General features: G+C 39.1%; 1 protein-coding gene across 1 annotated transcript; it reads right to left on the bottom strand.

Moving 5' to 3' along the window:
- Nucleotides 1-11,135: 11,135 nt before the first annotated feature.
- LOC134671469 (xanthine dehydrogenase-like) lies at nucleotides 11,136-27,087 on the bottom strand. Its single transcript, XM_063529332.1, has 18 exons — nucleotides 26,933-27,087; nucleotides 26,084-26,244; nucleotides 23,533-23,727; nucleotides 23,096-23,280; nucleotides 22,678-22,901; nucleotides 21,987-22,089; nucleotides 21,514-21,641; nucleotides 20,561-20,706; nucleotides 19,795-19,939; nucleotides 19,543-19,704; nucleotides 19,149-19,277; nucleotides 16,115-16,599; nucleotides 15,644-15,827; nucleotides 15,075-15,270; nucleotides 14,046-14,809; nucleotides 13,686-13,878; nucleotides 13,094-13,207; nucleotides 11,136-11,215 (listed from the first exon to the last, which is right to left on the bottom strand). Exons 1-18 carry the CDS (start codon nucleotides 27,008-27,010, stop codon nucleotides 11,145-11,147), a joined length of 3,663 nt encoding a protein of 1,220 aa, XP_063385402.1. The 5' UTR covers nucleotides 27,011-27,087; the 3' UTR covers nucleotides 11,136-11,144.
- Between the last annotated feature and the right edge of the window lie 310 nt (nucleotides 27,088-27,397).

Below are 27,397 nucleotides of genomic sequence, written 5' to 3'. Positions count from 1 at the left end.
ATTTAAGTTCTGAGAACATTTCGTATGGAAAATTTCGCAACTTTGGAAACTTCTCCTTGGTGCATTGCTATGCGTGTAGGAAACATAACTACGTCAATGACTTATTTATGGTAACAAAACATTTATTCAGCTGCAGGTAAATACTACGCCACTTAGCTTCGATGAGTAACGTGTGGCTATCACACTGATGTGTTTTGTGAGCGCAAAACCAATTCCATAGGTGCATTTTTTAAATGCTCCCATCTTTTATAAAGTACCTACCTAAGTAATTAAGCAATCTAAAAAGTCAAACGTCACAACTAATAAAAAGTACATACCTAATTAAAAGTGGAAGAAATCAAACGAAGGGGCATAGCTGTGCTTATTATATAATATTATTATACTTACCACAAATTGCATAAAATATAACTATAGCGTTAGTAAATGAAATCAGACCAGAGAGAAATAAAAAGCGGCCAAGTGCGAGTCAGACTCGCCCATGAAGGGTTCCGTAGCAGCAAGTAAGTAACATAATATAATTGCGGTTTACGATTTATGACGTATTAAAAAAACTACTTACTAATGGTACATCATATATTTTTTTTAGTTTTATCATTCTCTTATTTTAGAAGATACAGGGGGGAACACACATTTTACCACTTTGGAAGTATCTCTCGCGCAAACTATTCAGTTTAGAAAACAATGATATTAAAAACCTCAATATCATTTTTGAAGACCTATGCATAGATACCCCACACGTACGTTAGATGAAAAAAAAATGAGTTTCAGTTCTAAGCATGGGGAACACACAAAATTTACTATTTTTTTCCTATTTTTGTGTGAAAATCTTAATGCGGTTCACAGAATACATCTACTTACCAAGTTTCAACAGTATATAGTTCTTATAGTTATAGTTTCGGAAAAAAGTGGCTGTGACATACGGACGGTCAGACAGACATGACGAATCCATAAGGGTTCCGTTTTTTGCCATTTGGCTACGGAACCCTAAAAATGGGGGCTACGTTTGTTTGAAGAAGCGGCCGTCTCATTTCCTCTTAAATGTACCGACGGTACCGACTATCTAATCTAATAGTAAGAAAGCTCGTTCAAAATGAAATCGATACAACCTGTTGATATTCCATATCAGTCGCCACAAATCTACAGACTAATAAAAACATCCAAGCCAGCAAAAATACCTAAATTACCAAATCAATGTACAATCCACCTTTGACATTTAGGCCAACCATGTTGATCCCTTAGATACCCCTCCATTGCTGCTTGGCACTGAAAGTATGTATTTATTCGGAAGAAAATCAGCAATGGAGTGGCGCTTTAGAAAAGCGGTCGTCGAAATGGTTTTAGTAAAACGTTAGTGGTACACGTAGAACCGGATGCTGGTGCAAATTGGTATCGAAAACCGGAAATGGCTTATCGTAGGCTTTGTTCTGGGGCTGGCCCTATGAATTGTGTTTGTGGTGCGGTACTAGTGGCTTTCGAGCTTTGAAATTAAAGCTTTGTGTTTTACGTTTCTTAATAGTAATACAATCTTGGTTTTTTAATGATAATATAGGAGGCAAACAGTTTCGTCATCTTCTATAGATTTGTATTTCTCTTCAATGGCCACTGTAAAAACACCCTGTATGTCATACATAAACGTGACTTTATGCTTTAAAAAGTGACGAACTCCGAATATGACCTCCTCAGAAAGCGGCGTTGTCAGAATGTGACGTACTAAGAATATGACGACCTCCAAAAGTGACAAACTCAGAATGTGACGTCCTCAGTACGTGAAAAAAACGTGAACGTGTAAGAAAGTGACATACTCCTCCTAAACCAACCTGATATCTCGAATCCATACTCGATCCGAGGCCATGGTAACCCTTCAAGGCTTGTGAAACTTATCGTCTATTAAGTCAGTCCCTGTCAACCTACATCCCAACCGTTTTCGACTTTACTGCCTTCATTTTAAAGTATGATTCATTCAAAACTCTTGGTGTCCACAGTATTAGCGGCTTTCGATTCATTTGTGTAGCAAATACACTGCGAAATGAAATTCACCCGCTATATTGAATTTAAGCTGTAACATGCTTCGTAAATTTTATTGGCCATTTTGTATACCTTATCTCAAAGATATATGGTTTCGAATGTCATTGACCAGTTGCTATTATAAACAAACGCCGTATAACGCATTGACGACCTACATTTATTTAAATGCATGCCTGCATGTTGCCGCTAGACTATGACATTGTGGTGGAATATGTTCGCAATAAGATCCGTTATTAGCACGCCATATGCATTGAAGTTCGTAAATTTAGACCAACTGTCTCTGTCACTCTAATTACGCCTTAATTGGAGTAAAAGAAAAAAATGCCCGAAATTTACGGTATGGTGCGCGTGCTGTGGCCGCTCCTGGAATCAGTGCGAGCGCGGACTTCTAATCTGGCCGAAGGGTGTGGTATTTCGGCAGTTCCGTATATACGAGTACTAGCTGTTGCCCGCGACTTCGTCCGCGTGGACTCTTGAACATTTTACATCTTGTGTACCCATAACTTTTCATCGATGCAAACTTTATAATACAAACTTTTAATATAATGTTAATGCCCTTTTACCAAGTTTGAAGTTCCTAACTTGAAAGCTTGAAAAAAAATGTTTGATATTCATACAAACTTTTAACTCCTTTTGCACCACGTTAGGGGATGAATTTTCAAAAACGCTGAAATGAGTTTTCTTGTAATTTAATTTAATACCTTTTTGCAAAGTTTCAAGTTCCTAGCTTAAAATAAAATTTGCACCCCAAGACGAACTTTCATCCCTCTTTTAATCCCCTTAGGGGTAGAATTTCCAAAAACATTGCAATTACTTTTTTTTGTAATCATCTCTTACGCCTTTCTAAGAAGTTTCAAAGCATTTGTAATGGATTCAAACTTTCAACCCCTTTTTAACCCTGTTAGAGGATGAATTTTACAAAACGCTGAAATTACTTTTCCTGTCTTTTAATAATATCTCTAAACACAAAGATTCAAGTCCCGCGTTCGAAAAAAATTTTGATATCCATACAAACTTTCAACCCCTTTTTCACCACCTCAAGGGATGAATTTTCAAAAACGCTGAAATTGTTTTTCTTGTATTTTAATAATATATCTTTTAACGAAGTTTCAAATTCCTATCTCAAAAGAAAACTTTAACCCCATACAAACTTTCATCCCTTATTTAACCCTGTTAGGGGATGGATTTTACAAAACGCTGAAATTACTTTTATTGTCTTCTAATGATATCCCTAAATACAAAGATTCAAGTCCCGCGCTCGAAAATGTTTTGATATCCATACAAACTTTCAACCCCTTTTTCACCACCTTGGGGGATGAATTTTCTAAAATGCTGAAAGTAGTTTTCTTGTATTTGAATTTGATACTTTTTTACAAAGTTTCAAGTTCCTAGCTTAAAATAAAATTTTCACCCGATTACGAACTTTCATCCCCTTTTTAATCCCCTTAGGGGTTGAATTTCCAAAAACGCTGCAATTACTTTTTTTTGTAATCGGCTATTATGCCTTTCTAAGAAGTTTCAAAGCATTTGTAATAGATTAAAATTTTCAACCCCTTTTTAACCCTGTTAGGGGATGAATTTTACAAAACGCTGAAATTACTTTTCCTGTCTTCTAATAATATCCCTAAATACAAAGATTCAACTCCACTACTCGAAAAAATTTTTGATATCCATACGAACTTTCAACCCCTTTTACCCACTTTAGGGGATGAATTTTCAAAAACGCTGAAATTAGTTTTCTTGTATTTTAATAATATATCTTTTTACGAAGTTTCAAATTCCTAGCTTAAAAGAAAACTTTAACCCCATACAAACTTTCATCCCCTTTTTAACCCCCTTAGGGGTTGAATTTCTCAAAATCGCTTCTTATCTCTTGTACACTTTATAAGTGCAATCTGGTGTGCAAATTTCAACTTTCTGGCTTTTGTAGTTTCGGCTCTGCGTTGATGAATCAGTCAGTCAGTCAGTCAGTCAGTCAGTCAGTCAGGACACTTGCATTTATATATATAGATTTGACTGATCCTACACCAGTGGCGGTAGCACGGTCGCATTTTTATCGCTTGTTACCATGCCTATCACGTTCTAACAAGCATGTAAGTACGAAACTGACATACATAGTCACAAGCGATAAAAATGGAACCATACTGCGCCCTCAGAACAGGTGACGTATACTGTTGTGTCACCTAAATGTCACACACGTCTGTAAGATTCCTTAAAGACAATTAGATTTAAACATCCATTTATTTGTTGATATCCGCTGAAATACGACTAAACGTTAACTCACGCTAAGAAAGTTTTAGACCTTCACTACCTTCATACATCAGTCGATATTCATTGCAATATAATCCCGTGTATTTTACCTGAAATTACTTTCTATAAGCAATATTTTATTTACAGTTATAGATAAATATATTGTTATAGGTAACACTTAAGTACACAGAGAACAATTATATGTACGACAATATTACTTAGTTTTATAGTTAAACCATGTTTTGTAAACAATATTGTTTACGACGTACATCAGCGGTCGGCAACCTTTTAGCAGCCAAGGGCCAAATAGTAGTTACCGAAGTTGACGCGGGCCGCAGTTTGTTAATATTTGACTTTATCAGACATTGTCGTTTCTCAATATTACATACAAAATAGCCAAGGAGGCTCGCGGGCCGCTTGTTGCCGACCGCTGATGTATTAGATTGTTATTATTTTCATAACGTAAATGCAATCATAATATGATTACCTACGTGTTTTAGCAATAAACATTGATTCGTGGTTTTTCTTATCAAAGCAATCTAGAGGCAAACTAAGCTAACACGATACAGACCTTTCAGTGACAGAGTGTGTCAGTGCCACCATAAACGTCAAATTGTCATTAAATCATATGACGTTCATATTAGTGGTAATTCCACATTTTGTCACTTCAAATCAAAGTCCATACAGAAGCCCAGAGTTAGCTTATCTATTTGTCGCTTTTACATTTTGAATAGAATTTGAACTATTTTTGTGCCGTTCGTCCATCATCCCCGTACATGTTTATTCGCGTTTTAGGGGTTAGCCCTGGAGTAATAAATTACTCCATAAATTGTCTTTATTCTACACCTCTCAGATTAGGTATACTTAGATGTTCCTAACAAAATAAAACGTGATTTTTGATTTTATTTTCAATTTAGAGGTGTATTTAATAAAAAAAAGTAATTTATTTTGGACGATTCAATCCATATTAATTTGTTACTTAGTTACAATGACTTAAATTACTATGTTAGTACCTAAACTAAGATGTTGGGAGGTCCAGAGTGCCATGCCATCCCCATCTCCCTGCTACTACGGCCAGGAGACTGTGGCGGCTATCGCGCCCCCTGCCACAGAATAAATAATAGTACTAGGTACAGAAGACTCACTCTCTAACAAAACGCGTATGTTACGATCAGCACAGATATGGCCGCTAGGTGGCGACAGCGCCACGCGCGGCTTATGACTTTCCCCAAAATTGGGGCGGAACGGATGTACTTTTAGCTACCTGTAGCAAAGCGACGAAATCGCGGAGTGAGCCACGCCTGACCCTGTACCACCAACTGCATGTACATATAGGTGATAAGTACATAAAGTTACTGAATTTATAAGCAAAACATATCAAGTCCCTCATGAGAGGTTCTCAACGCGAATTCCACAATATACGTTCAGAGCTCGATATGATGCGTGTCACGTACCCCTCTTGGCACCTTATTACTCTACACTCTGCACTGTCTCTTTGGAGGAATACCGCAGTGTTGGCACCAACTATTGCCAACCTATTATCACTTTGGCTTTGTGCTCACTTAATTGTATTATCAAAATTTGTTAAGTGGTATCTCCGACAGCCGTAGTAGTCGCTTTACCAACACATTATTTTTTATCTTAATTTTATATGAATTGTAGACATACTCGTATAATATAGTATAACATTTTTATTTAACACCACATAATGGAAATATTTATAAATAGTGTAGAATAAATTATTATTTATTAAAAGTAAACCTTAAATTTGGACTAAAAGATCTAGTAAATATAGTAAGTAAAAGTAGTACATTATACCTAGGTTTTTCAGTCAGAAATTAATAGTACATATCGATGCTAGTGCGGAAGGTATGTCATTACTTCACGAGTACCGAGATATCTTGCCACGAGCCGCAGGCGAGTGGCAAAGACTCGGGACGAGTGAAGAATGACATTTCCGCACGTGTATCGAACGACGTTTTTTAATACAGTTGCGAAAAAATAAGAAAAACATTGTTAATCGTACACTAAACAAAAGTGGTAACAGTGACAGCTCGGTTAGACGTCGTCTTTAAGTATATTATATCTATGGGCGTGGGCGTATGGGGTAACAAATCATTTTAAAATTACTGCAGTTTGTTAAAAAATGTGTGTTTTCGTAAATATTGCAATCTAAATGATTTTCGCTAGGGGTAATTAATCTTTACACATGTAAAGTCTCCGATTGCAAGTAAGTCCTAAGGAAAACAAATCATAGCTGTAGATTTATTAGGTACTTCCATTACTGATTTTGCGAACTTGCCTTATCTTGTTTGGTTTCCTCGCATTCGATATGAAAAGTAGAGTGTTTAACTCGGGTGAAAGGCACCATTTCTGTCTCGGACTATTGGCGCTCTCACTGCGTTCGAGCGCCAAACTACCTCGACAGAAATGGGTGCCTTTCAACCCTTGGTTAACAATCTACTATGGTAGTAGCACCTAGTAAAATATATTCACCTAAGGATTCATTATCTTTTATTTATTTATTTAAACAAATAGAACAATATTTTTACTTGTTTTAACAGTCTCAGTAAACAGGTAAATAATTTTCCTCCCATATAATATTGGATTGGATTGACTGCGAAATCCGACCGCAACGCTAAATTGGGCTAAATGTGATCAGCCGGCCAGGATGAAAACAATTTTATCAGAACCGGAGGGCTCGCTTACGAAAACAATTCAATCAAACTTACATCCCACGCTGGCACAGGCACAGCAGGCTTTTTCGAAAATCAGTAGAAAGAATTGCGGAGTAGGCTTGCTTCACTAATATATACTCGTACTTTAATATAGGTACAAGTGGTGGAAGAAATCTCATATAGGGATATGCCTTCGTTATATTTAATTCTCTTCGTAACTGCATGGGTTACTCGTATTTCGTAGGGTGACAAGCAAAAGTCACTAAGTACTATCAAAAAATTAAAGTAACAATGTACTTTATTACACTTGTAACACGGTTTATTGTCCAATAATTTCAATGGTGTTAGTTAGTGATTTTTGCTTGTCACCCGACGATTTGTTTTTATTTAAAGTTTCCAAAAGTTTTACCATAAGGCGATTCGTCTGCTCGTTTGCCTCCTAGATCATATAAAAAAATCTCAGTGCGTCAATGACAGTTGCGTTTCGTTCGCTACGGAGCGTTAACGACTGCACAGTGGCTAGAGTCAGACCGTGAAAAGTCTGCAGCGATTTTGATAGCCCACGCAGTGCAAAAGTGGCAGTGGTCTATGAAATCCGCTGCAGACTTTTCTAGGTGCGACTCTATTACCGCACCCTGTGGTATGGCTGGCCTGCTGTACCGGTTGTTGTACTACGTTTGGTCGGACACGGCAAACCGCTCCGGGGGTATTTGGTAAAAAAGCCGAGGACATTACGACACACGTTGCCCTTAAGCCACAAATTAAGGACACCAAATTGGTGGATTTGACCAAGTCCACTGCTCGGGACAATAAATTGGTAATATGGAGTAAATAAAGTAAGTTAAGCTAGAAAGCAATCAAAATGAGCACTTCGTTTTAGAAATACTTACCATCACTATAAAGATTACATTGCCATCTTCACCATTACTTAGTGCCACTTGCACCAACCCACTAACCCCGAGTTAACCAGTCAAACCTGGAGTTACCATGGTTACTAGTACAATTTGACACTGGATTAACGGTTTAACTGCTAAACCCCGGGTTAGTGTGATGGCGCAAGTTGCATTTAGACGGTTAATTAGGGAGCGTCTAGCGTGAGTCATCCTTTATTGTTTGGCAGTCCTCAACCATGCGTTTTCCAGAATCTTCCTGCCTCGCACATGCAGGTAAACTGTGGTATGAACTATCGCCCGCGGTATTTCCAGAAAATATCGTACTTCCGTTTTAACAATTTAAACGTTGGACAAAACACTTGCCACCCCTCTCGTGATTCAGGTATCCAGAGGGGACGGAAATTGCTTACCAATAGGCGATTCGTCTGCTCGTTTGCCTTCCTATATAGCTAATTAAAAAATGGCTCCTATCATTTATAAGGTATCACGATCACGTAAAAAGGATCTGTAAATGAGCTAGAATGTATATTGAACTCTTTAGCTATGTAACACCTATTTTTTACATGCTACTTGGCCCTGTAGTTGACCGTTTACTACTATTCATATTATGAAATATGAGGAAATTTCGACTCCTTTCAGGAAATAATAGACAAATAATCGGAGTAGGCGATAAACTATTGAAATAGGATTGAGTGCCAAGCTGGTGCTAAGTTCCACTAGGAAGTTGATTCCCCACACTCTGCTCCGATTCCTTCGATTGGCAGCCTTATGCGAGGAGGGGCAGTAAATAAAACGCTTTAAAATATATAAGTATAACTTTTTTCGAAATTACTTGAGATAGATAAGATGCTAAAAACTTTGTAGTGGATAAAACACTTTTCTGAATCTATTATATCCTGTTAAATTAATGCTTCAAACTAAAATCTTGTAAACCGAGGGTGGCCCTGAACCATGTTCGACGTGTCGCACTTGTGAATTCGTACGTAAGTGTGACAGGGAAGCAACGCGTCGATCGTGGTTTGCCGTAGGCTCTCAGTACCCAATTCTAATTTATCCAAAATACAACAAATTACTTCAAGAAACTGAAGTTACAACAAAATGAATGTCTCACCAACTTATTACAACTTCACCTTATAATTCAACACCTACGTAGGTATTTTGTTAACAAATTAATTAAAGTTTCAAACTCTCGGAATCAAGATTGTATAATATATTTTGCTTGTAGGTTGAGCTTGAGTTTGACTTCAAAAGTTACTTTGGATAAGTTTGATGAAAGTTACAGCCGTATAAAGAAAGGTGACAGTCCATTTCCAACGACAGCAGCACTAAGATTCATTTTACTATGGAAATTGACAATAACACCGACGCGTTCGTAGTACCTAGTGCAGCTGCGGTCAGAAATGCTGCCGTATTCGAACTTCAAGATATTCACAAGAGACGACACGTACTATAGTTCGTTTTTTTAGCATTGGAAAGAACTCCGCAGAAGTAAGCGTGCAGTTTCTATCAGGCTCATTAATTGTTAATAATTATTGGATTAACTAATATAGCATGGTCAATACATATAATTTACTTCAAATTGTTACCGCTAAAAGTGCCAGAATTAGAACCACAAGCGAACTTCTGCGAAGTTCTTTCTAATGCTAAAAAAACGGACTATAGATCCATTCTAGATACGTTATTGTTTAGATATCAACTAGTTCTCTTTTGCAGCGCAATTCGGGCAACCAATGTCACTTTCGGCTCGATTCGGGAAATGATTAAGACACTCAATAGATATGAAATAGTAAAGATATGTGACGTTCCGCGGCAAAAGGTACCTAATGGCGGCTGGCGCTTACGCTATTATTAACGCCGCTCCAATATTCAGCCGGGGCAATGGTACCTTTTGCCGTGGAACGTCACATATCTTTACTATTACATATCTAGTACATCTCTAATTCATTTCCCGAATCGCGCCGTTTTACGTTAGATAGAGTAAGATATCTATTAGCTGTGAATTGGATCTCTAAGTCATATCCTGTGGAAATCGTTCAAGAGTATCTCCAGAATCGCGCAAATGTCTAAGGTTAGATCTTTAACATATCGTTATCGTATATTGGTGATGTCTAAAAGATATCTAATTGATGTCTAGTTCAAAATCCGAATCGGGCCATTGGAATGTTACCCTAAAGGTGATATTTGGATAGCAACTGCAGCTGCATTACTGTTACGACGTTACTGCTGCGGCGTACACACGGGCGCTGTCACTATCAATTTCTTTATTCAAATGAGTGACAGAGCGTCACTCATCAAATGTATCACAGAGCGTCACTCATTTTATTATCAAGGAAATTCACTGTGACAGCGCCCGTGTCAACGCGGCAGCACTGTCGCAAGTTAGCTTAGATGGACTCTAGAAAACATTTTCTCTAGTTTCCTCTTTCCCCTATCTGTCCTATTAGGTTCACCCCGATGTAACTAACCTAACAAGATATTGCTATATATAGTAGGGCTATCGAAGTATCCACCGAGGTCGATTAGGATGGGTCACTGAGCGCCCTAGCTGATGTAACTTAGCTAAATTGATTTGATTTTATACGATGGTGGTAAACAAGCATGCGGCTCAGTAAGCGGACACTGAAGTGGATGGATGCTGGTTACTGTAGAGATAGCCACAAGCGCGTTACTCACACGCGTTTAAATATGGACTAATGGCTTTGGCCGGTCGAAATATTTTACAGATGGCGCGATCATAGGTTTTAAAATTGTCAATCCTACGAATAGGGTCAAATTCTTGTTTTTTTAGGGCCTATATAGGGCAGGCGCCCTTAAGTGTATCCTCTTGCCGACCCTGTTGAAAATAAAGGATGTTGTAAAAAGAAAAGCGCCTGAGACGAAAATAGGGCAAAATAGTGTTTATAAATAAAACAACTAAGTATTTAAGTTTTCTTTATTTTATTGTCATAAGTCATAACATAGTATCATTCCAATATATTATTATATAAAAAAAACAGGTAATATATATACTGGTAAAAACGGTAATGTATTAATACTGGGTACCTAATTGTAATGACTACAATAAAATTTGACTAAAATTGATTCTTAGCATTGATTGAATGATACCTATTCACTTCAATAATATTTAAAATCACTGCGTATTGTAATGACTACAATAAAATTTGACTAAAATTGGTTCTTAGCATTGATTGAATGATACTTATTCACTTCAATAATTTTTAAAATCACTCCGTATTGCAATGACTACAATAAAATTGGACTAAAATTGATTTTTAACATTAATTGAATTATATTCATTTCAATAATATTTAAAATCATTAAACTTAGTAGCTGTGTTCTGCTGTATTTTCTCCCTAGTGTACGGGCCATCTGAAATATAAACATAAATTATCTGCTTACTTAATCATATTTATTGAAATCAAAGACGATCGCGAAACCAATAATAAGGTAAACAATTTATTTAATGGCGTCTTGCACAAAAGTTAGGTAAGTAGGTACATAAAAGGTTTTTGAATTTTATACAAAAGTTGATGTCGTTTATTTGGACGACCCTACTATCTGCTATTAGTGTAAATTCTTATTATATTATTAATATAATATAATAATTTAGCCTATATACGTCCCACTGCTGGGCACGGGTCCATATTGGCTCATATACAATTTATTATTCGAATATTTCTAATAATACCGCTTTGTAGTCATAATCATCGTTTCTCCGAAAATTGTTACTCATATATTTTTTTTATAGTTTTTTGTACTACTACCTACATTATTCATAACGATACATATTCCGTTTTTTTTTACTCATAATGTTGTCAGTGAGAATGTATCTGTGCCCATAATGTTGTTTGTAAGAATTTCTCGAAGACTAAGGCTCCATTTGCTTTCGCTACGCTCGCTCACTGTGAGGGTCACAGGATTTCGGTTCTGTGAGGTTCGCAATTCTAACCTAACCTAACCTAACCCACCATTCAGGCAGCATTTCGGTTCTGTGAGGGTCGCAGTTCTAACCTAACCTAATCCTCTATTCTGGCAGCAATTTGGTTCTGTGAGGGTCGCAGTTCTAACCTAACCTAACCCACCTGTCTGGCAGCATTTCGGTTCTGTGAGGGTCACAGTTCTAACCTAACCTAACCCACCTTTCTGGCAGCATTTCGGTTCTGTGAGGGTCGCAGTTCTAACCTAACCTAACCCTCTATTCTGGCAGAAATTTGGTTCTGTGAGGGTCGCAGTTCTAACCTAACCTAACCCACCTTTCTGGCAGCATTTCGGTTCTGTGAGGGTCGCAGTTCTAACCTAACCTAACCCACCTTTCTGGCAGGATTTTAACCTGATTTGACCTACTTTTCTGTTTATTTTTGTCTTTTTTTTTCTTATTTAGCATTTACTATTGCAGGAGCATGCTGCTATAAATAAAATCAAATATGTCGAAATCGATATGTCGAGTAATAATATATGCATAAATTTTAGTAATAGAGATATTTATGTAGAGTGACATTATGAATATAATAAATTCGAAGTTCCAATGAGTATTGTTTAAAATGAAAATGTATAATGATCAGTAGGATGTAAAATTGTATGAGATACATTTTCGGAGTTTCAATAATCGAATTTGCAATTTTATATGAACTTTGGCGCACCCGCTGGGCACAGGCCTCCTCGCAAGCACGAGAGGGTTTAAGCTATAGTCCCCACGCTAGCCCACTGCGGATTGGGGATTTCACATACACCTTTGAATTTCTTCGCAGATGTTTGCAGGTTTCCTCACAATGTTTTCCGTCACCGAAAAGCTAGTGGTAAATTTCAAATGTTATTTCGTACATAAGTTCCGAAAAACTCATTGGTACGAGCCAGGATTTGAACCCGCGACCTCCGGATTGAAAGTCGGGCGTCATATCCACTCGGCCACCACCGCTCCTATTATTATTTATTATAATACCAAGTATGTATATAATATAATTAGTGCGAGGTCGCCCAACAATACGTTTACAAAGAATTTGTAGGAATCCTTTTTTTTAATACATATGGTTTTTATTAAACTGCCGTTAAAAAATAAAACTAAAACCATTTGACTAAAACATTATCATCAAAATGAAAGCCTTTAGCTCTGGTATAAAAACACAAACATTTGTTAAATTGATCGTCAATATGCTGCAGTAAAAATGTTTACCAATGTATTTTTGAGTCACCTGTATTTTTAAAATATAATAATGCCAATAAGTATTGACAGCACACTCTAGTTCTTACCTATCTGGACCCATTGATTGGAGGGTTTTCCGGCGTCGCTTCTGGCAGCCACAATGGCTTCGCGCAGTGCGTAAGCCACGGCCACTGACATGCAGATCGGAGGCTCGCCGATTGCTAAAAAATTGTTAAATATGTAGGTACACATTGTGTTCAGCTTAATTGGAAAGAAGGAGGGAAGAGTTTATAAGCGATACCCTTCGGGAAACACTAATGGGGCACTTAAAATTACTAAGTCCGAAGTTAGAGATAAGACAAAATAAAATTTATTAAGTATACCTGTATAGCCCAAACCTGAGGCCTGGGCCCAGCAGTGGGACGTATATTATAGCCTAAGCTATTATACTTAAGTATATCTGTAACTTCATCCACAAGTAGTTGGTTTTCTGTTCTATTCACTTTTTTATATTAAATTAATATAATTTTTGAGTACCTAAATGTTTTCTATTAAATATATTAAAATTGATTTATTTTAATTTATTTCGATACTGGATACATTTTACAATATTATGTACACAAGTTAAGAAACTAAAACTTCTATTAAATTGATTATCATCTTGAACATCTACCATTTATTATAGTTCGGTATACTTACATTTAGCGCCAAGGAGTCTAGGTTCAGAGTAAGACCTGTTCCGGAAATACACCCGGAAGTCCTGCGGGATGTCCCTGGCCTGTGGCACATGGTAGTTCCAGGTGCGGTCCGTGAGCACCCCGCCCGTGCGAGGGTCGATCACCAGCTGCTCGCACGTCCAGTAGCCCAGCCCCATGATGAAGGCACCTTCGACCTTACGAAATGAAAGATTGGTGGTTAGTTCAGAATAGTAGGCACGTGGTATTAAAAACACGATTATGTCCTCAAATTCTCCAAAAATAAAATCTATCAAATCTAATTCCACAAAACAGGAATAGATTTCATATTAATTATGGGAATTAAGAAAACTTGAAATCTTACTTGTCCGATATCAATCTCAGGGCTGACGCTTTGTCCAACATCTTCCAACACATCAACGCGTATCACCTCCCACTCTCCAGTCAAGATGTCCACCTCTACCTCTGCCAGCGTCACACCATACACATCCACTTTCTGCGTATCAGCCATCGTCACAAACCCATGCGTCTGCAAGTCCACATTAGCGTTAAATGCTGCCTTGACCAACGCCTCCCACGTCGCACTAGGATTATCTTTCCTTATAGGCGCCAACCGGATTAGGAGTTCCTCACAACACCGCTGAACACCTATCCCAATATTTATCGACGTCAAACTACCCCCAGATATAAACCCATTAGGATTGATTATCGTATTGTTGCCCTTGATTTGTATCTTATCAATCGATATTCCTAGAAAATATGCAGCAATTTGAACAGCTTTCGTATTCAGACCTTGGCCCATTTCTATTCCGCCATGAGTTAGAGTAACACTTCCATCGTCATGGTAAACTGAGAGGGTTATATCAAAATATTGTCCACCGAAAGGCTGCCATCTTAGAAGGGAAAATCTCAAGCCTCTCTTCTTCCACCTGTTTTGACTGTTAAATTTATCAACAAATGCTCTTCTTTCATCATATTGTCCATCTGCTTTTATTCGGTCTACTTGTTCTCTCAGATCAGTATAGGCAGGGTCTAGATTTCGCAGTCGCACTTCTAAAGGATCTTGCGATAGCTCGTATGCGATACGCTCCATGATGAATTCGGCTGAAGCAATAGCTTCCAGAGTTCCTACAACAAAGATAAATAACTGTTTTGTAAAAGATTCATTTATTTCAGTATTTTTATAGGCATTCTCTATTACTAGTTAACCTTCGGGCAAAGCAGATAAGTTTCAAATAGTGTAAGTTAAGTAACACAAAAAAGAGTAGTACCTATCCAAACTCATCACAATCGAACTCGCACCGTACAGGTGGAGCACTATAAGAGCCAAGCTCTACATACGATGACGAGTACAAAAATGAAAGTCAAGTATAGGTGCTTTCGCTACTCTTACCCGGTGACCGGCACCACGTATTACTCGCAGTGTCCGTAGTCACATTGAACACCTTATAGTCGAACCGCGCCTTCTCATAGCAGTTGTTGAAGACGTCCAGCGTCGCCAGGAACAGGGGCTCGTCGACGACGTAGCCGTGGTCCATGTAGAGGTTCTCGTTGCAGTATTGGATTCTGCCAATAGAATCTACTGCTACCTAAAAGAAAAACTAGGCATGACCAAAATTACTAAGAGAAAATTACAGGTGTACTTAAGTCAACGAACTTAAGGCTAGTCTAAACACAATATATTTATTTCTAACCGAAGGTTTTTCTCCACAAAGCATGTTCTCAGATTGGGCTCTGACCAGATGGGTGCATGATATTAAAGGCTCAGCAAATTAATCAGTGCAGGGTGCTAGTCACTTCCCCACGGCGTTTCTCGGTGTAGTAAATTGTAACTAGATACTTCAAGGACACCAGAACTACCTGGGTCCTTCGAGCTGTAGTTTTAGATTTTTAGGACACCAACTATTTAATCAGTAAAACATGGTATCTGCTTGCCGACTCAGATTTAATAGACTAACTAACCTCATATTCAGTAGAACATGGCAGCCGCTTCCCCACAGCGTGGCTCTGCGTAGTAAGGGATAATATTATCCTGCAGGGACGGTTCAGCTTTTGTGTAACCAGGGCGCTTGCTACCGCCGCCTGGTTCCCTCGGGATATCTTTATCCCGTACGCACCGCCCAAGCGACGCACGTGTACGTCTATTCTGGAAGCATTTTATTATTGTGTTAATTGCTAAATAATCTAGAAGTATGTCTACATTTTAACTATTCACGATATCGCGCTGAACCGGTTTAGATGAAGTTTGGTATTAAGAGAGTTTAAGTCCTGGAAAAGGACAGAATAATTTTTAAATATCAGGTGTAAAGGCCTGTGCTTGTAGTCCAACGCCAAAATTCTTGTGATTAGTTGCCAAACGGACTCCAGAGTCCCATAAGCCGTGGCAAAAAGCCAGGATAAACGCGTGCTAGAGGATGATAAGAGACAACTTACTTATTCTCCGGTATCTTGAGAGCCCGCGATATCATATACTGCACCCCGTCCATATGCTGCGTAGTGCAATGTACCTCCAAACCCTCCTCCGTCGGCTTTGCCACACTCACTAGCACTTCCATACAAAAGTGCGTCTGTTGATATATCGTTTCTTCACCCTTGATCACTTTAGTAATTTCTGATCCTTTACTAGTAGCCGGGACTGCTTGTCCCAATTTAGTCCTGTTCGTATCTTTCTTCGCAACTTTTATATCAATGACTGGCTTCTTAACATTTTTATATCTGACTTGAACAAGTTTGGCGGCGTATTCTGCAATAGTTCTAGTCTCAGCTACTAGGATTCCAATGACTTGGCCGTTGTATTTGACGGGACCAGAGCAGAATAGCTCTTCTTGGGCTAGGAAGAAAGGGTTGTCCCCTGGAGTGAAGGAGTTGACGCCTGGAATGTCTTTTGCTGAGTAGAATGCTACTACACCTGGGTGATGCTGGAATTCAGAACAGGTGCTGTTTATCTCCATTAGTTGAAGAATTTAAATGTTTATTGATATATCTAGCCAAATTTGAACGAAAGGAAATTAAAGACTTTAGGTATTTTAAACTCAATGATTGTAAGCATGTATGTATCTAACTATCCTGGCGGGACATGTTGCCACGCAGAGTGATGGCAGGTGGACCAAAATGTGAACGGAATGGTGGCCGCTTATTATAGATGAAAGGAGTGCCTGGCGTCCGTTGGCTCGTTGGGTGGACGATATTCGGAAGTTTGCTTGGGTCACTTCTGGATGAGATTGGCTCGGGAACGGGATAAGTGGCGTACGCGAAGAGAGGCCTATGCTCAGCAGTGGGCGATATAAGGCTGATATTATAATGATGTAACTATCCTACCTACTCTCACATCAGCCAATGCAAGTTCAGGAATTCACGTAAGACATCACTGTATGTTTGTTTACTGCATGAAGCATGTTGTGGATACAAATTTTTTATAGCATTTATGACATTATGACGAAGCCTGCGCTGTGGATTGATATTGTATTTTTAACCGACTTCCAAATCTCAAAGAAGGAGGCTATCAATTCGGTTGTATGTTTTTTTTTTTTTTTTATGTTTGTTACTCCATATCTCCGTCATTACTAGATCGATTTTGAAAATTCTTTTTTTGATTGAATGTATATGCATACAGATTGGTCCCGTTTTTGTCAAAACCCAGTTCTGATGATGGGATCCCTGAAGAATCGAGGGAACTCCTCAAATCTTAAAGGCATACATATAGTGATTTTTGGGTTTTTATCAACAAATCAAGCATATACATCCAAAAAAGTGACTTTTGATGAAGTGGAACTGCTGATGATGATCAGAACGGAACTCTTTAACGACGCATAGTTCACGGTTGGCGATTTGTCCTCTTCGTTATGTTTGTTAAGCAAGTTACGTTTTTAAGCCACATTTTTGTCAAGCTCGAGTTCTGATGATGGGATCCATGAGGAATCAAGAGAACTCCTCAAATCTTAAAGGCATGCATATAGAGATTTTTGTATTTACATCAGAAAATCAAGCATTTTCATTAAAAACTGTTGCATTTAATGAAGTGGAACTGCTGATGATGATCAGATCAGAACTCTTCAACGACGCATAGTTCACGGTTGGCGATTTGTCCTCGTCGTTATGTTTGTTAAGCAAGTTAAGTTTTTAAGCCACATTTTTGTCAAGCTCGAGTTCTGATGATGGGATCCATGAGGAATCAAGGGAACTCCTCAAATCTTAAAGGCATGCGTATAGAGATTTTTGTATTTACATCAGGAAATCAAGCACTTTCATTAAAAACTGTTGCATTTGATGAAGTGGAACTGCTGATGATGATCAGAACAGAACTCTTAAACGACGCATAGTTCACGTTTGGCGATTTTTCCTTTTCGTTATGTTCGTTAAGCAAGTTAAGTTTTTAAGCCACATTTTTGTCAAGCTCGAGTTCTGATGATGGGATCCATAAGGAATCGAGGGAACTCCTCAAATATTAAAGGCATACGTATAGATTTTTTTGTATTTTCATCATAAAATCAAGCATTTACATTAAAAACTGTCGCATTTGATGAAGTGGAACTGCTGATGATGACCAGAACAGAACTCTTCAATGACACATGGTACACGTTTGGTGATTACGAATTTCGATTTTGACTTGGACTGGGACCCGGACTCAGACTCATACCCGGATCCGGTTCGGACCCGGACCTGGACTCGGATCCGGATTCGGACCCGGACTCGGAACCGGACTCGGACCCGGACTCGGATCCGGACTCGGACCCGGTCTCGGACCCGGACACGGACCCGAACTCGGACCCGGACTCGGACCCGGACTCGGACCCGGACTCGGACCCGGACTCGGACCCGGACCTTGACCCAGAAAACCACTATGATACCTTAACTAAATAAACAACTATGATTACCTACCATAAAATTAACGTAGGTATAAAGTACGATGATGCCAATCTTACTAGCCCCTCCCGCTTAAACCCCCGTACACCGCACGGCATGCGCCATTAAGTGGGTTAGGTTAGGTTTGAACTGCGATCCTCACAGAACCGAACAAGGATTAGGTTAGGTTAGAACTGCGAGCCTTACAGAAACGAAATGCTACCTGAAAAGTGGGTTTGATTAGGTTCGAACTGCGATCCGCACAGAACCGAACTGCTATCTGAGGAGTGGGTTAGGTTAGGCTAGAACTACGACCCTCATGGCTCCTCTTCACGATGGGCCAACGCCGGCCACTCCAAGGGACGCATTTATGCGTTAGAGGGAGCAAGTGATATTGCTATCTCATTCTACCGCATGGCTGCGTCCCTTGGAGTGGCCGGCGTTGGCCCATCCTGTAGAGGAGCCATTATACAGAAGCGAAATGCTAGTAGAAAAGTGGGTGGTTTTACCCCCTTTTCTACATAGTGTACCATCTACAATAATCTTTCATCGGCCCCCATGGAAGTCGGTTTTTTTTTCTTAAAAATTATATTCTATTTATTTGTTAATAAATTAAATGTTATACCAAGGCTTCATTGGCATCAATTTGGTCAATATCGCCAACTGGGACTCTGGCCAGAACAAATGCTCCAAATACTTCCCGCGGGAGGGCCGGCAGGTCTTCCGTGTATGGCGCTTCACCAGCGCACTGGATCTGGGAATAAATAATAAAATAAATATTTGGAGACAACCTTACCCTTGTTAATTACTCCGAGCCTTACACAGGTGATCGGTGCCCCTAAGTAAGCAAAGCTTGTACCTACTATGAGTACCTGCATGGGTATTTGCTAGGCAAAAATAGATGAACATTCTTAGATTTTTTTATTCCTGCTTGATCTGTTTTGTTTGAATGATAATGTGACGAATCAATTAATCGAAAGCAATAAATACTTACATTTTTTAGAACTGTCATTACTTACCAGTGCCTCAACCTTCTCAATAGGCTGGTTGAGGGGCCACAACATGGGATTTGTGGTAAATATCTGCCGGCCATCAGAGACGGGGCGAGTTTTGCTGAGAACGATCCCACCAGAAGCGTATTTAGGCGAGACGATGTTACTAGGACATAATGACAGAAGACCCTGTTGATAAAGGTCATAAAATATATCAGGTTAGATTCATCAATTCATCATCAAAGACCTTAGGAAATAAATATATTATTATTATCTTACCTTATAAAACAAATTCACAGCAAGGTCTCTCCTATAGTTGGCCGAAGGTTCCGGAAGATTGTCCACCACCACTAGCTCCTGCAGCAGGACCTTGATGGCGCTCTGCAGGGTGTCGTTGGAGAACAACTGTCTTCCAAGAAGAAACCTTAAGGAAAGAAAGAAATATTTGAAGCAAAGATTAATGAATTGATGAATCAATGTGGGGAAGACCGGAATATAAAATGTATTACTGGGAAGACTGTCATAGGACAATTCTTTGTATGTGTCGCTTAGACACAGTCAGAAAGGAAGAGCTTCGCTCCTGCCTGCTCTACCGACCTTCTGTAAGTGAAGTATGTGCACAAATACAAGAGATAAAAGCGATTAGACAACTTGTAGACTAGACGGTCTTCTCTTGTAGGCGGGCTTCTACACATTTGACAATACAAATTTGTGAAATGGAAATGCGGCCAGTGTCTTGGGGACTATGCCCCAGGTGACATTAGGTTTCGTCGAAAATTGATGATGATTGATTGACCTATTAAATATTGTAAGTAAGTAAGTAAATATTCTTTATTGCACCAATAATTATACATTTTACATACATGTAAAACTACAAAGAAACTGTAAATATTTATTGTAATTAAGCATATAAGTTTGTAAAAATAAGAACATTATTACTATCGACACAATCCTCGCTTAGTTCAGTTTAGGTTTTGTCATTGTAATTAACCTTACTGCATTGACATAGGTCTAACTACATCTAAGGTCAGGTTCTAGTAATTACCTCTCAGTATTCTTGGCGTGTATGAAGTGAGGAGACAGCCCACCGAAGACCATACGAGCTAGACATACGTGGTCTTGCGGTGCGCAGAACTTGTATAGGAACGCAGCGTTAACTATAGCGTGGGCGTTTTGGGTACGCGGCATTATCTGTAAAAGAAGTGGAACCATAATGATAAGAGTATCAGAGCGGCCAAGAGGTGCTCACAAATATCTGAAAAAGTCTCTATTGTCAAGGCAGTTAGACGGTGCATCCAGAACATCCAGCCGCTCTGATATATCTGATGGCGATCGTATGATAAGGGTAGGTACATAGTCCCATCTGAAGTGTGTTCAGAAAGTCTTTGTGCGGTCGCTTTGCTTCTATCTTTTCGAATTGAGCCTTTTACCAGAGTTTCAGATTTTTGGAGAACAACAGAAGGGCTACCGGGCTACCTTATGCGCTCCGAACACACGGACGTAAACATGTCGATTTGCATGAATCGAAACGTCACTTATTACCGGTAAACTGAAGGCCTACCGCGAACCATGTTCGACGTGTTGCCTCCCTGTCTCATTTACGAACGAATTTACAAGAGCGACAAAGAGGCAACACGTCGAACGTGGTTCGCGGTAGGCCCTCTGGTGTTTTTAACACGTTCACTGCGGGTTGAGGCAAAACCGCCTCAAGCTCGACTATACGTTGGTGCTGGGCTAAACGTTCGTGTTATCTCTCTCGTGAGGAGGTTTCGCCTAGGGAATGCAAATCGGTTATTTATTGTATGGAAATAACCGCGGTTTCGGTTAATAACCGATTATTTCCATACAAAAAATAACCGAAAATAACCGATTTGCATTCCCTAGTTTCGCCGTTTAACTTACAAGGCGTATGATAAAGACAAATACCTACATGTGTTTACGTTTTTCATAGGCTTGCATTAATTAACGCGAGTTATGGTCTTTGGGGACCTTATTTACCTTAAACGATACGAATTTGTATGAATGGCTGAGAGGCGGGAACAGGACGTTCATGATGACCTTTCCTCTCATATCCACTCGGAGGAAGGATTCCGGCGTCACCGATATGTGCACTCCGTAATGGTCCACTGAAATAAAAATAATAGTAATTATTCAGCCTATTACGTCCCACTGCTGCGCACGGGCCTCCTTTCATACGCAAGAGGGCTTAGGCTATAGTCCTAGCTGCTGGTCTAGCCCATGCGGGTTGGGGACTTCACCCAATACTGAGATTAAAATATTCTTCGTTTAAACGTTTCTTAAAACAAAAAGTCACTTTTGACAGTGACATTCGATCCATATCGTATCTTTAGTAAATTTTTGACGTATCTTAAAGTTCGAATCATATCGAATGTCGCTAACGCGCGCTAATGTGACATTTGAGAATCTGTTGTTGATGATGATGTTTCACGAAATAAGAAACCAAAACTTACCTATAGTAAGGTATGCGCCAACAGTTTCAAGCAAAAGGAATATGTCTGATTGGAATTCATTGTGTTGATGCTTTATCATTAAATTGCCGGCGATTGTTCCCAACTGAAATAAAGTTCATTAAAATTACATTCTAGACATTCTTCAGGGGCCGGTACAGATGGATTGCAACCCGACTGCAACTTGTTTGGGAACTGCACGCCGACGTTGCAGTTGGCGTGCGTACATTTCCCGTACAAATTGCAGTCGGTTTACAGTTGTTCTTCTTGCATTGATTTCATGGAACTTTGGAAATTTCTAATATCAATAAGGCCTTTAAAACTAAGGATTCACTAAATTATAACTTTACTTCAATAATATTCATACAAAATGTACGTAAAATTTAATTAGCTCTCCAAAAATATAAGTTTTATTGGTGTATGATATTATATAACCAAGTAATTACGGAATAAACAAACATAATAAAACTTACAAAACTATAGATAAAAAATTTGCCCCAGGTCGCCGTCAACGGGCAAGGTGCCCAGAAGGCTGGCCGTATTTTCCCGCTGTATAGCGATGCTAATACGCTGGGCGAAATAGTGGCCAGCCCTCTGGTCACCAGAAGCCTCTATTAAGCGCGCCGACAAGTCTTTGTACAGTCGACGCGCACTTGGCCCCCACGGCCCCAAAGTTTCGACAGGATTCACTTACATTTCTAACAGGTATATGCGCAACCAACATCAAATGCTCCCTCAACTTCTCCAGATACCAGAATGAGTCCACCGAATTCGCTAGTTGTTGGAATATGTCCATGGTCTCTGTAAGAGTGTTGCCGGCACCCAGCACCAGGTTTTGATCGAAATGGTAGCCTTTGAGCTCCTGAACGTTGCTGATGTCTATGAGGATCCGAGGATATTCGTCTATGGGGTACGCTCCTAAAAACCGCAAAGATTTGTAGACTTACAGGCCTGAACTATTCGGCTAACAAATATGTTAGTTGCTAGCCTAATAGATCAGGGTGCTTAGGCAAGGTGCTAATCGTTTGCGTCGTAGCGAACGAAATAGTAATCTCTTTCTATCACTCTAGATTCCTTTATTAGTGCGACAGGGACAATGATCGAATCCATACCTTTAGCAGTATTTCCAGCAACGAACATGTAACAGTCATCTCCCTCTCTCCGCAGCACTTCAAACACATCAGCAACGAACTGCACCCTGAACCAGGACTTGCCATCTTTCAGCTGGATCTCTAATCTTTCAGGTAATTTCAGGTCTTCTGCCTCCACTATGCACCAGTCGCTTTCGCTGCACTTGCTTTTGAACATAAAAATAAAATTATTAATTAATTTAATTTAATAAAAATAATTTACCGTTAATAGGAATAATTACCAACAATTGTGGTTATTTTTATTTACCTAGTCTACAAAATCCTATAGCATGTTGAAAAATAAGCTAATGAAACCAATGATGTCGGTGATGATGAATTAATTTAATTACAGATACAGGTTCAAACAGGTTAAAATAATATTTACACTAAACACGTGTGCGCGGCATATATTTGCCTACCTTTTACGGCATGTTTCGCCACTTTTCTTGCAAATGGTGAGTTCTTCAATATCAAGTATGTTCTCTTTGGGTGCGTCGCTGGCGAACTTCTTGAAGGCCTCCAGGATGGGCCTGTATCCTGTGCACCTGCAGATGTTGCTGCCTAAAGACTGCTCTATCTCCAGCATTGTCAGCTTCTCTTTACTTTGCAGGAGGCTGCAGAATTTGATTACCAGAAAAAAATTTTGAGCTTCTGTTTTTTTTGTTAAGGACATCAATAAATGGCAGAATATAGATCCATGAAATATACATTCAATTTGGAACTTGTATATATGTATATAACAAGCAGTAAAGTTATGACTGTAGCGACGTGGTAATAACAAAAATACATTTGTATCTAATTTGGATTTTGTAGCTAATGGTTGATACAAACTGACCAACCAATGTGATCGAATGCAGAGTCTAGACTGCATATAAATAATATATCATTATAATATTTACTAGACTCTGCCGGTCTGTAACAACAGGGGCAAAAGTTTAGCTCAATAGTAATAATAGTTATCAGCATGTTTCGTCTTACTTTGAAGACTACTCGATTATAATATTTTTGTGCAATTTTACTCCGACTAGTCATAATATTTATAGAATGCCGATCCCGATCGGATGAGAACCCAACGGGTACGGAACCCTGAAAAATCCTAAATGATGAGCTGCAAGTTATAAGTCTAACTGTAGCAACAATTCGCATTACGAATCTACGAAACAGGCAAATTATTCTACCTTGACCAAAGAATAAAACCATTTTTACAATCGTCTTTGAACTTTAATAACTTCTTGCACTTTTAACTATGTAGTAAGTACATATTTACTTGAAGATTGTAGTGATACATAATGCATGGAGCGATCAATAGAGGAATCATCTCGCTGCCTTGCTTGAGGAACCATTAATAACTGACCAGTTTTAGATCTTACTACAACGACACAGGGTCCACCGATGGTCCATTTAACTGTGTTTTGTGCAATGCCGAACCTAATCGGTGTACAATTACATGGTTTGGTTCGTATTTAGGTGTTGTATTGGAATCGCGTGTTCGATTAAAATAATAAAGTATCTATTGAGCATTTATATATTCGTATAAGTAGGTAAGAGGTTTATATTTTAATAAATATAAGTATTGTAGTTAAAAATACCTACTTAAACAAATACTTACATTTAAAAGCCGGCCTATTTCTCGAAATGGTGTTGAAATAATCATAGATATAAAAATTGAGGCAGAACTTCATGTAACGCGATTTTGCCTGCGTGGATAATAGATGACGATTCATATAAACTATTATATTTATGCCCTTCTCCAGGCCTCGACCTATATCCGTACGAAATTTCTGCTAAATTAGTTCAGCCCTCGGTTCAGAGGGGCTACCGCGAAAACCGATATTCGCAAATTGCGGGGATCTTTTTCTTTTACTCCAATGAAGGCGTAATTAGAGTGATAGAGAAAAACCCCGCAATTGACGATTTTCGGTATTGGCGGTAGCCCTACAGATCGTAAAGAGGCAGCACAGATAGACAGAGTTACTTTCGCATTTATAATATGAGTAGGAATTCATTGCAAAACAAGGTACTAATAATTAATTAAGATATGATTTTCTTACACGTAACGGAAATACACGTCTGTCTGAGTGATAGATAAATAAACACGCCGAAAGACACTTAATTTGCATTTTATTACAAGACAGGTTCTTATCAACACCCACGACTGCACGACTGTAGCGAAAGTTGAATAATTTTATTGTTTCAAACCAGAAGTAATATATTTTATTACGAATAAAGTTGACAATATAAACAAAGTGTTAGATGATGATCTGGAAATCCACTGCACTGGAGAGAGGGCTAGTATTTTTAATTAATTTTGTATTAGTTATATTTAGTATGTACATCATATATAGCCTTGATATACCTCTAGGTGGAGTCATTGACTAAAGATAACGGCGTTTATATGTGAAGTCAATAATATAAATGTAAGACCAGGCGTGGTTCACTCCGCGATTTCGTCGCTTTGCTAGAGGTAGCTAAAAGTACATCCGTTCCACACCAATTTTGGTGGCTAGCTATAAGCCGCGCGTAGCGCTGTCGCCACCTAGCGGCCATATCTGTCCTGATCGTAACAGACGCGTTTTGTTAGAGAGTGAGTCTTCTGTACCTAGTACTATATTATTTATTTTGTGGTAAGACTAAGTTAAGCTAAATTAGACTAACTATTGCACCCACAGATCTAGAATGACACTTATGCTTAAAGATAATTTGAAGTGTAGAATAAAGAAGTAACCAGGTATATGAACTTCCAATGTAGTGACACTTGACAACATTCCGATTTTAGTCGCACTTTTGATATTTGACAGGCAATCTTCTTGTATAGGTATTATAGAAATAGATGATTTAACCTCTGTAGAATAACAAACACCAGTCTTTATTGTGTGGTGTCATGTGAGTTGCATGTGAGACTGATCACGCACTGACTGACTGATCATGAAGGATATGCTTTAAAGGCCCTGGAAATGGTGAAACCCTTACCCATACATGGCCATGACCCATCCAGGCGAGCAGTATCCGCACTGAGTGCCGTGGAGCTTAGCGAGGGTCTTCTGCAGCGGGTGGTAGCCCTTCAGACGGTTGCCAATGTCCTCGATGGTGGTTATCTCCCAATCTTGACAAGATGTGACGGATACGAGACACTGTGAACCAATACAATTTGGTTATAAGTTTTTTGTTTATTACATATGAGAAAGGTACTGAAGGTGGACCATCGTATAAACTATACGCTTGTTTGCCACCGACGTGGTATAAATAAAGGAACTAGGTATTTATTTGTGTATCAGAGATATTCAGAGATGTATCCAATGTTTTGTTATTGTCTGCTGTATCATCAGAATGAAACTTGACAGTGTAGCTATTGGCGTAAAGTTAGGAGGCAAGATACGTCTGTGATCGATGCGGCAAGAAGTGCCGATCGGCCATTTTGGTCTATACAGTCATCGCAGTCGATGTAGGCTGTAGACTACCTCCCGAAAATACTTTCTTTAGTCGCTGCAACTATTATCTGCAAAAATGCTGTGACCAATGATGATGATGATAAAAAATCTTCGTAAAAATAAACATCAAATCAGCATAAGGACGTCGTCGCAAGCATTAGAGAGGTCTTACGTACCTACTACATAATGTATAAAATTAAGGGACCCAAACTAGTACCCTGGGTAACCCCTGCTACAATCTTAGAAATTTTAGTTAGGTACATAACTCAAGAATGTATCTCTTTATGAAATAATACGTTTCTAAATTTTTAGATTACATTAACTTTAAGAGTACGCAGTCAAAAGCCTATGACAAATCAACTGGAATTTATAATAAGGAAGCTTTTCTTACAGAGTTGACAGCGTGCGGTCGCTCGCCGGGCCGCGCGGCGGCGACGACGCATGCGCCACAGCCGCCTTCCCGGCACATGTACTTGGTGCTGCGCAGATCATTGCTCACGCGCAGGTAATCCAGCAGGGACAGGTCGGAGCTGATCTCGCCTCCCACTGTGTTCACAAATTTAGTTTTAAAACTTTTTGTGCTTTTACATAAAAAATGTGACTATAAAGCTTTTTTCGTCTTACACAGCTTGAGCTCTCATGATTCATATTTTTATCAGAACACTAGGGAATTATCCCGATTTTGGTTTAGTACGGTGAGAATCGGGAATTCCTGGATTCAATACTGACTAGAACAGGGTTCTCAATTAAGGAGGAATAGGAATACCCTACTCAACACTGACCAGAGCGGGGTTCTCTCTCGATAAGAAGGAATAGGAATACCCTACTCAACACTGACCAGAGCGGGGTTCTCACT

Source organism: Cydia fagiglandana, chromosome 15 (genome assembly GCF_963556715.1).
Source record: "Cydia fagiglandana chromosome 15, ilCydFagi1.1, whole genome shotgun sequence".
NCBI classification, from domain to species: Eukaryota; Metazoa; Arthropoda; class Insecta; order Lepidoptera; family Tortricidae; genus Cydia; species Cydia fagiglandana.
This window is presented reverse-complemented; position numbering and strand designations above follow the sequence as displayed.

What these genes read in the sequence shown, in the direction of transcription:
- LOC134671469 (XM_063529332.1), bottom strand. Translation starts at nt 27,010, where the DNA reads ATGTGCCGGGAAGGCGGCTGTGGCGCATGCGTCGTCGCCGCCGCGCGG. An exon ending in TGGGTCATGGCCATGTATGG is followed by an intron (nt 23,728 to 26,083) that starts GTAAGGGTTTCA and finishes CAAATTCTGCAG; the next exon opens with CCTCCTGCAAAGTAAAGAGA. An exon ending in TGGCGCATACCTTACTATAG is followed by an intron (nt 21,642 to 21,986) that starts GTAAGTTTTGGT and finishes TTTTTATTTCAG; the next exon opens with TGGACCATTACGGAGTGCAC.